A 10,563-nucleotide genomic window follows, 5' to 3' on the forward strand; every position below is an offset into this window, starting at 1 on the left:
ACCTGCCCGAGGACACGCCGATTGAGGAGGGGCATCATGGCCCAATGGATGGCGTGATGATTCACCTTGTCCTGGCCAAGGATTACTAGCCAATCATCATCGACTCCTTCCCTGACCAAGATGGCGGTCGTGTGATACATCTTACCCTACGAGCTGCAGCTTTGTGTCATGGATGACCTGTTGCTCCACCTTAGCACCCTCTGGCACGTCGAGTCTGTCCTGGTGGGACGATGAAGGCCAAGACAGGCATTGTTGTTGTCGTCGTCCGGGCAGGTGCTATTCGCTCTGGCAGAGTGTCATTGGCCAAGTCCAATGTCGTGACACTGCTTGCTTCGATCCCGCACAACATCGCGATGAACGTCGCTCTGATCACTCTGTTCAAGCCGTTTTCGGGCGCTCATGCCCCCAACTGCTCTTCTGCTCGTGAAAGCCGCAAGTGCACCTCTCTAAGCCTGCCACCCTTTGTTGCTTCAAGCTGCCTCGTCCACTTTGTTCGCCGCCATTCCTGTTGTCTCACTCTCTCACCGCGCAGGAGGATGCGTCATCGAGTAGTGCAGGGCATCCTACGTCATCGGTGGTGCATATCAATAGTGTAGTAGGTGGGAATCGGAGGCGACGACGACAAATTTAGGAGAGAGAAAGGGGACAGGTTGGGAGAGACAGAACGTGCGCCCCTCTAACATCTGCCCCCAAGTGAAGCAGACATGACAAATGGGGACAACCAATGACGAACACCAACTGACAATCGGGTCCCACATGCCTCCCCAGCCCTAGTCAATCAGAGCGTTTCATTCTGATGGAGCTTAGTAATTTAGTACTCCCTCCATCCTAAAATAAGCGTTGATGATTTAGTACAACTTTGTAAGTTGTACTAAATCATCGACACTTATTTTGGGACGGAGAGAGTAGATGGTTATCAAATGTGTGTACCAATGAAGACCTCACATTTATCAGAAGAAAACAGATTGAAGAACGTACATGCTCCCTACAGTCCAAAATACTTAGGCCTCCTTTGGTTTGTAGGATTTTTATAGGAATTCTATAGGATAGGATTTGCAAAGAAAAAAATTCCTTTGAAGCCCTTTGGTTTGTAGGAATGGATTCCTATTCCTATGTAGGATAGGAATCAATCCTTCACGTTTTGGAGGAAAAAAATATTAGCCTAGACTCAATGGAAAAAAATCTTATCCTATGCACCAAATGACATCTCTTTCTCTATAGGAATTGACATACATGTCATCTCACTTCCTATGATTTTCTTCTTCCTATAAAATTCCTATCCTATGAACCAAAGAAGGCCTTAAGTTCTACTAGTAGATTTAAGTTTGACTAAGTCTATAGAAAAATATATCAACACCTACAATGCCAAATTAGTTCGTTAGATTCATCATAAAATATGTTTTCATACTATATATATTCGGTGTTGTGGATTTACTAATTTGTTCTATAAACTTGATCAAACTTGAATAAGTTTGACTTAGGACAAACCTAGAACTTCAAGTATTTTGAAATTAGCGATGCTTCACATACGTATATATTTTAAGTGTTTTAACGGGAAGACATACGTGGAAGATTAGGATGGGCTTAAGTGGAGGAAGAGGCTCACCTCCCGCCCCCAAAAAAATTAGTGAAAAGGATTACGTAAACTTTTGTAAGTTTATGGAGGTGTAGGATTTTGTTTTGGAACGGAGCAGAGGCCTGGTCAACTATACACTGACAAGACTATATGTAATATATTTGAGATGCTGCAGTACTACACCCAGTTGCATATACTTTTTTTTTAGAAAAGGAGGATGACTCCAGCCCCTATATCTGGGAGATGCGAGCAACCATTTTATTAATTATTTAGAAAGACCTTACAAAATAATACATCAATATGTCTGAAGCCTGTCATCTCGGCAACATCTGTCGCTACTCCTATCCACTGATGAAGGGATGCAGAAAGTGTGAGCTGAATAGCCAAACCTCTCACCTAAGCCTAACATCTAAACCCGGAGACCCCAACCAAGCCACATACCAGGTCTGGGGTACGAACCGGTCCGACGCACTTAGGTCGTCGCCGTTGTCTTCCATTGATCCATGTTCAGAGCAAATACTGACGCATCGACCTTGGTAGGCCTGATGTCAACGCCACCACGGCGCCAAACAACACCTCCTCCCTACACGCGTCCATCATCACACATTCGTCACCGAGGCCCTGCCACGCCACGCCGCCGAGACTCCACGTCATCAATGCGTCACATGGAACGCCGCTCCACCACATATGCCATCCACTGGTCCCTCGAGCCTATGCATACCTCCAAAAATAACACCCCCAGTAGCCTATGCATACCCAGTTGCATATACTTGCCTTGTGTTGGAAGCAAATAAGTTGCTTCACCAAGCTTTTACTCATGTCATATGCTTAACCTGCAATGCACTACTTCTCTTCAAAGTTCAAACTTAACTACACCTCAATTAGCAACTAAGGTATGCAGATTCAGTGAAAGAGTAGTTACATCCAACACTTGTGCGGTAAACTGAGGTGCAGCTAAATTTCAAGATAACTTTCAACTCATGTCATCTTTTTAGAGAATACGATCCTAGGATAATCTTTTGTTATTTAGAGAATGTGACCCTAGAATTTTTTTTTTGTTTTTTTAGATAATATGATCCTAGGATAATCTTTTGTTATTTAGAGAATGTGACCCTAGAATATATTTTTTGTTTTTTTTAGAGAATATGACCCTAGGATAATCTTTTGTTATTTAGAGAATGTGACCCTAGAATATATTTTTTGTTTTTTTAGAGAATATGACCCTAGGACAATCCATGCAACAAACCTGAAACAATCATATCTGTTTTCATAGCCTGAATCAGAACAGTATGTTAAGTGATGATGTACTACATTTTTTCCTTTCCAAATTACAATTCAACAGAGCAATCAAAAGCATTAGTCAAATTCAATTACAGTTACAGCTCCATTTACCATACCTCTCACACTCGCATCCTTGTGCCCTTCCGTTTGAAACCAAAAGGAGCAAAGGAAGGGCGCTCCAGTAGTCTTCCGTTTGAAACCAAAAGGAGCAAAGGAAAGGCCCTCCATCGACCCACCAGCTCATGCGGAGAACAGAGGCAGAAGGAAGGATTTGGGTGCGTTCTGGACTTATGAAAGGAAACGTCGACTTCGTGCTTGCGGGTTTAGCGAGGTGGATTAGTGGGGAGGAGTAGTCTAATGTGTACTAGGTGGAGTGGTGTTGTACATATGTGTGAGAAATCACCACACTTGTAATTGACTGGTGGATGCTTTCTATGCTTTTCCTTCTTTAATATATGATATACACACTCGTGCATATTCGAGAAAAAAAGGCCCTCCAGTAGTTAGTTACACAAGTTAACACACCCAAACTATCAAACAGCTGCAGACATGTTCCCAAAACATTTCACCACGAAACAACAAGTCAAAATCAGTGCTATGCAATCTGTATGTACTATTTCTGTGAGTTCAGGTTAAGCATGACATCCTTCTCCTGTGCTGATGCAGGGGAGCTCTCTGTACCGGCCTGGAAACAAGACTCTCCCTTGGCCGAGGCCGAGGCGTCGACGCTACCGTCGAATCGGCGCTGTTACTGTTTACGTTGATCTGATCAGATTTGACAGACAAGTATTTCAGCCTAGGCTCACCGGATGAGAATGCCACTGACCTAGCCTTGGATGCGGAGTGGCTGACCGACTGGCTCCCACTTGGCTTAGATGAGTACGTGTTCACTGATTTTGTCAGCCTCGGTTTACTGACGGAATGGCTTGCCGCGCCGTGTCTTTGACGGCTGCACACTGTTGCGGACATGAAGTGAGGGACTGATCCATGATGGACCATCCTGCTCTTGGCCCTCTCGGTTGCCTGAGGGCTGTCTGCGGCATCAATGTGTCCTGCCACCAGAATGCTTCTGGGCGACCCCTTCTCGTCGCTGAGAGCCTGACAGACGGAGGGACAAAGCTTCTTCCTCTCCTCCACAGACCTCTCAGCACTCCTTATTTGTGCATTCAGAACCCCGAGCTCTTGCTCGGCGTCACATATTTCCTTGTCAAGCTCCGCGAGCCGCTTCCGCTTTAACATTTTCAAGTCCTGCACCAATACAAGGGACGCCTTTACATGTAATCTACGTAAATACTACTCCCTTCGTCCCATAATATAAGAGCGTTTTTGACACTTAGTGTTAAAAACGCTCTTATATTATGGGACGAAGGGAATAGTACATAGGAGCTTTGGTTCATCATTCACCCTCTTATCTTATCTTACCTCTGAAAGCTCTCTGCTGGATTCTATCAGCCTGGCTCTTTTCGCAAAGCCCAGCGAACAAATTGTCTCACCCACGTCGTCCTTGGAAGGGCTGATGTGCACTACCATCACAACTTTTGAGCCATCACCTGTTTTTAGCAAATCAACATAATAAACATATATATAGGTTTCCACATTTGATGCTTCAAATTGATCTGAAGTTGGGTTTTCCCGTACCGAGAGAATCACTGAGAATCTGGGTAAGCTTGCTATTTCTACAGAGTTTGACAAACACAAGGTAAGACCTAAGTAAGTACAGTACTACTTTGGAACATGAGAATTAACCTGTCGACATACGAAGGAACTACTACCTGTATGGAACATGGCTTCTCTTTCTCCTTAGTGCAGCGATGACATCTCCAAGGGCTGACAGAGACAGGTTTATGGCCTTACCCTCATCCATTATCAATCCAGATGCACCAGTCTTGAGCAACCGCTCGCTGCCACCAAGATCCACGAGCCACAGCTTGCTGACTTGTTCAGTCACACCTCCACATCTCCTTATGGTAATTCTTGTCAAACTACACACAGACAGAGCTAAGACAAGATAAAATTGGGTACTGTTCAAGTTAATACTACATACTGCACAAGCTGAAACTCTGTCTGGACCAACCCACCAGTGTGATCGGCTTGAAACATTGTTGACGTTTGTCCAGGATGTCGATCGGGATCGCCGTCCTCTGGAGTACCACTGGTTGGCTTTCTTGAGGTCCGGTACTGTGACATCGGTGAGCCCCTCGACTTGGACGGAGCCACTTGTGGTTGCTAGAATGCTGAGGTTACTGAAAAACTCAAAAAAAAAGGCGCATTTGCTGCACTTTGAGAATTGATGGTCTTACTTGATAAGTACTTCTACTAATTTACAAGTGCATTGATGGTGTTAGAATAAATTCGAGGCCATCGTCGATCTACCGAGGACCAAGCAATCACACAAGCACAACACCAAGATTTGTTAATGAGGTTTACCGATATGGCTACATCCCTGGGGTCTGACTATGGGCGCTCCTTCCCATGACACCGCTACAATACTGCACCCAGTCGCCCTGGACACCGGCACATGCCGCCGGCTTCCCCTGCGTTCCGGTGCTATTATGTTGGCATAGTTTACATTGTGCGTCTACCCCCGCTATATATAAGAGGTCTAGGATACACGTGTCCTACTTGGACACGACTCCATATCCTGTCTACACACCGTACGACTCCAAGTCCAACTGTAACCTAACTTGTATAATAATATTCGACACAACTCTAACAAACTCCACCTTGGCGAATATACTCCACCATCCTGGATTTGTCCATGCGTCAAACTTTCATGTACATTGAACTTGAGCTTATCCCATGAGAACCGCTGCTACTCCAAAGACTCCATATGACTTCACCTGCAACTTGTAGTCCCTTCTTTTCTTAACCACAGTGAACACTCGAGCAAAATTAAGTTTCTTGTTACTCTAGTTTGTGCTCTCAACTTCCGGAGTATCATTCCAACGCCATCACACACTGATCACTGGCCTTCGTGAAAGTGAACAACTCACATATTGGGTGTCACACATAAGAGTTACCTGAACTCAACATCACTGCTTCTTTCTTGACCGTTTATCTGAAACTTGAAGGAATTTCACCGTTGCTTGTAGTCGTTCCGAGTCAAATTCGCAGTTGTCTCACCACATGTATGACCACCAGAGCCCTGGCCCGTCTCCATGCCCCGTGCGTATCGCACGCCTCGCCGCTATTACCGCGTCGAGCCTCCGCTGTCCCGGAAGAGTCTCAAGGGTCGCGAATCCACACCACTCAACCCCTACTGCAGAGCACCACCGATCATCACCGACCGATGACGAGTTTCACGCTTTCATCAGACCATTGGGCTCCAGTCCGAATTACACGTCCCTCGCTTTTTTCCAGCTGAATAGGCTTCGACTCTCTATGCACTTACACCGTAGCCCCTCAATCCAGCTCCACCTTCAACATAACTTCATGGTAGATGATTAGTCCACCTCTGCGCCCCGTCGACTTCAACCTCATATGCGTACGCCATCTTGAATCAACCCCGCGCCATAGTCTTGTCGAAGCCACACAAGCCCTCGGGGCCTGCGACACGTGTTTCCACGCCCAGAAGTCGGTCACCATCAGCATCACGCTCCTATGTCGCCGTCGCGGATCCTACCACCGTCTTCTGTTTCAACCGACTCACGTCGATCCGTCAGACTATCTAGTCCGACCCAGCCGAACTTGCCCGGCTGCATGACACGCTCAAGGCTCCCAAATCGTCTTCCAAAAATTTTCATCCATCACATAATAATTCCATCTTAGTTGAATTGACTTCACGCAACACGCCTTCAAGCATCCCTGTTGTGCCAAGAAATTTTTCACCCTTGTCTGCCATAACCCAAGATTTTCAGTTCCGTAAACTTCTCCACCTCAAACCCGGTACCCATTGGCGCCCTGGTTCTTCATGCGGCTGACTTTATGAAAAATTATCTTTAGCTTCAAACTTCACGATGCTAGCAATTGCCTGTTCTGTCAACGTCTCTCGATGGAAGCCCAACATGATGATCTTTTTCCTTCTGCCAATTAGATCTGCAGCCTTGTGCTGTCATAACGAGGACTCGGTCCTCTTTTTGTCCAAAACAAATCTCACGGCTTGGTTCCCATATCACGTGTATCAGCAGCAGCACCTCACACGTATAGACCCCACCAGGCCTTGCCCAAAGCCTCCACCTCGTGGCTACACAATGGCCTAGTCCATCAGGCACGCAACCAGCTTGACACGGCCTAGACTACCAACGAGCCTGCTCGGCTTCGGTTCCCTGCGACCCAGCGCCCGACTTGGTCCGCGCCGCTCCGGTCGAGCCGCTGCCTACACGCCCATCTCGCCAAAACCGGATCGATCTCGTACCTATCCGATCGACGAGAACTCCAACGCACTTGCCCGACGTCGCTTGCCTTCAGATTGCTTTCCACCAAGTCGGATGTATTCCGATCGACTTTTCGCCTCATGCCGCTTCACGACTTCCCGGCGATCACGATCACAACATCAACCTTGTTTCCTCTAGATCAACAACACCCTTCGAACAACCTAACTCTGATACCACTTGTTAGAATAAATCCGAGGCTATCGTCGATCTACCGAGGACCAATCAATCACACAAGCACGACACCGAGATTTGTTAACGAGGTTCACCGATATGGCTACATCCCCGGGGCTTGACTATGGGCGCTCCTCCCCATGACACCGCTACAATACCGCACTCAGTCGCCCTGGACACCGGCACATGCCGCCGGCTTCCCCTGCGTTCCGATACTATTATGTTGGCATATGTTACATCATGTGTCTACCCCCGCTATATATGACAGGCCTAGGATACACGTGTCCTATTTGGACACGACTCCATATCCTGTCTACACACCGTACGACTCCAAGTCTAACTGTAACCTAACTTGTATAATAATATTCGACACAACTCTAACAGATGGGTCTTACCAAGTTGTATTGCCTTCTATGGACCTGAAGAGAGGCTGCTGCCTTGGTGCCAACAAGTCCCTGAGACTTCCCATGTAGACCTCGAGCATGCTTATGGAGAAAGAGTATGTGGATGAAGTATCTTGAGCAGCATGAGAAAACAGTTCCTGAATCGCTCGAGGCACAAGGCCAAGGTTATCGCTAGTTCCTTCCTGCAAGCAGTTAGCAGTTTCAAAGGATATTTCAGATATTGCCTTGAATTCAATCAATTGAGCTCAAGCACCAACTGACCATTGTATAGGTCTTCCCGGTCCCAGTTTGGCCAAAAGCAAGGATGCAGACGTTGTGCCCGTCAAGTGCAGATCGGAGGATTGGCCTCACCTCATGGAACACATCATCTGCATCATCAACAGTTACACTTGAAGAAGATAGATAAGCAGTGAAAATGTAGTGAGGCAAGATCGAATCGAGAAGCTACCTTGCGTTGACTCCTGGTCAAACACCCGATCAACACCGAAATCTTTCTTGATCCCCACTGCTCGAACTGCGATGTTCTCTTGTTCGACAGTAACTGGTGATTTGATCTTGGTTGAGATCGACGGCTGGACTCGGCAGAACACCCTGATACTTCCTGAATTTTATCCAAATTCAGCTTCTTAGAGTCTCAAGGAATACCAACTCTAAATCTATGCTGGGGAGAACACCAACTGCTATTTAGTTCTAGGATCAAAGGCGGTACCTTTCAGGTCTATGAGCTTGTCCAGCGCCTCACGTCTTGTCCGGTTGAGATGCCTCTGCCTCGATCTCAGAGCAGAAATCTCTTCTGAAACACCACGGAGCCGAAAGAATTATTTGGCGGTTTCTGTTTCGGTGAATCGTCACATGAATGGACTTAATAAACAGCAGGAGAGTGTGGTGGTCTGAACCTTGCAGGGTTGAGATTTCCTTGTCATGGCCAAGTACGATTCCGCCGTTGGCCTCGTTCTCCATGCAAAGAAAGCAAGAGCTTCTTCCTTCCTCAGAGAAGCTTCATCTGCTTCGTAGTGAGAGAAGAACTGGAAAAGGAAGGAATATGAAACAACTCCTTACAAGCAAAGAATGACAAGAGCAGAGGGAATATATTCCAAACACCTTTGCAATGATTGGCCCTATGCAGGCAGGAAGACATTAATATGTGTACTTCAAAGGGAATCTGCCCAGCTAAATAACATTAAGTACATAATTTCTCCAATACCTTATGATTGTTGCATCTATAGCTCCTCTTGGACCCAATTAAATATAGGGGCTTTTCCCAGATAGCTTCTTCAGAACAAGATTGAAGAATACGTTGGCACAGAAGTCACCACATGGACAAAAAGAACACAAGAAAGAACACCCTGATACCTTGAGGAGAATCTGCTGCTGCTTGAGCTTGTCCCTGATTCCTTTTCTCCTCGGGAAACAGGGAGTTGTGTTCTTGATCTTTGATCTAGTGCCAGAGTAAGGACAGATAATATGAGGAATAAAGCGTGAGCCAAGCTAGGGGACAATTCCTCACTACAATGCAGCTCGGAATGATTGCAGCTCAAGACTTTTTGGTCCTGATCTTTCTTGGATCTTGATGGCTAAAGCTGGGACTGGGGGTGGCTAGAGCCTAGAAGCAATTACCAAAGCTCAAAGCTGCATGCAGCACATGGCTGTGGAAGAAGGAAGAATCCTACCTATCCCAAGCCACAAGAATGCACGCTCTACCTTTATTCCACTCAAGAACACCACACAAGCAAAGCTAAGCTATACACCAGAAAGTGCTTCACACCACACTGGAAAGGGCTTCTTTCCAAGATCACCCAAGGAGATAGAATGATATATCAGAGGAAGAAACCCATCAATGAACAGTTGTTTTGGAATGAAGAGAGAGGGGGGGGGGGGGCATGTGGGTTGTGTGTTGTGGGAATTGCACAATGTATTGCTATCGTGTCTATGCACGTATATATGATGTACAAAGGTGGGCCACGGACCTCAACTATACATGAAACTAGGAGGTGGGCCCAATACACAATATGCACATAACACATATACTCAACACCACCCCCCCCCCCAGTCGAAGCGGCACCGCGGCTGATGCAAAGACTGGACCGGAACTCCTCAAATGATGCCGTAGGCAGGCCCTTGGTCATGATATCTGCAAATTGTTGGGAAGTGGGGATGTGTAGAACACGAATATGGCCAAGGGCAACCTATTCCCGAATAAAATGAATATCCAACTCAATATGCTTGGTCCGTCGATGATGCACCGGGTTAGCGGAGAGGTAGACCGCCGAGATGTTGTCGCAGTAGACCACCGTGGCACGGTCAACAGGGCAAGAGAGCTACTGAAGCAGCTGCCGAAGCCACGAACACTCGGCAACGGCGTTGGCCACCGCACGATACTCAGCCTCAGCACTGGAACGAGAGACCGTAGGCTGCCGCTTGGACAACCATGAGATGAGTGAGGGGCCAAGGTAGACACAATAGCCCAAAGTGGAGCGACGAGTGTCAGTGCAGCCCGCCCAGTCTGCATCGGAGTAGGCGGTGAGGGCGGTGTCGGTGGAGGCGTGAAGCATGACGTCAAGATCCATAGTGCCACGGATATAGCGAAGAATCCGCTTGATGGCAGCCCAATGAACGTCGCGAGGAGCATGCATATGAAGACACACCTGCCGCACGGCATACTGGATCTTCGGTCGAGTCAGAGTGAGGTACTGGAGAGCACCAACGATAGACCGATAGAAAGCAGCATCCGAAGCAGGAGAACCATCTGTGACAGAGA

General features: G+C 47.0%; 1 protein-coding gene across 4 annotated transcripts; it reads right to left on the reverse strand.

Moving 5' to 3' along the window:
* Window positions 1-3,271: 3,271 nt before the first annotated feature.
* On the reverse strand, window positions 3,272-9,659 carry LOC125551799 (P-loop containing nucleoside triphosphate hydrolases superfamily protein). Of its 4 annotated transcripts, none has more exons than XM_048715156.2 (12): window positions 9,159-9,659; window positions 9,010-9,074; window positions 8,702-8,830; window positions 8,515-8,598; window positions 8,254-8,406; window positions 8,067-8,173; window positions 7,797-7,987; window positions 4,936-5,100; window positions 4,630-4,839; window positions 4,496-4,533; window positions 4,280-4,407; window positions 3,272-4,105 (listed from the first exon to the last, which is right to left on the reverse strand). In XM_048715156.2, exons 3-12 carry the CDS (start codon window positions 8,763-8,765, stop codon window positions 3,485-3,487), a joined length of 1,761 nt encoding a protein of 586 aa, XP_048571113.1. In that variant the 5' UTR covers window positions 8,766-8,830; window positions 9,010-9,074; window positions 9,159-9,659; the 3' UTR covers window positions 3,272-3,484. The 4 variants fall into 4 exon arrangements, with proteins under 4 accessions (XP_048571113.1, XP_048571111.1, XP_087374349.1 ...); XM_048715154.2 differs by having other exon boundaries at window positions 9,010-9,077; XM_087518223.1 differs by lacking the exon at window positions 9,010-9,074.
* Window positions 9,660-10,563: the final 904 nt, after the last annotated feature.

Source organism: Triticum urartu, chromosome 4A (genome assembly GCF_056163025.1).
Source record: "Triticum urartu cultivar PI428250 chromosome 4A, HENAU_Tu73, whole genome shotgun sequence".
NCBI lineage: Eukaryota > Viridiplantae > Streptophyta > Magnoliopsida > Poales > Poaceae > Triticum > Triticum urartu.

Excerpts from the sequence above, each read along its gene's own strand:
- LOC125551799 (XM_087518223.1), bottom strand. The coding sequence starts at position 8,765 with ATGGAGAACGAGGCCAACGGCGGAATCGTACTTGGCCATGACAAGGAA. Across the intron at positions 8,599-8,701 it reads GGAAATCTCAACCCTGCAAG|AAGAGATTTCTGCTCTGAGA; the intron begins GTTCAGACCACC and ends GTGGTGTTTCAG. Across the intron at positions 5,101-7,796 it reads ATAGAAGGCAATACAACTTG|TAACCTCAGCATTCTAGCAA; the intron begins GTAAGACCCATC and ends TGAGTTTTTCAG.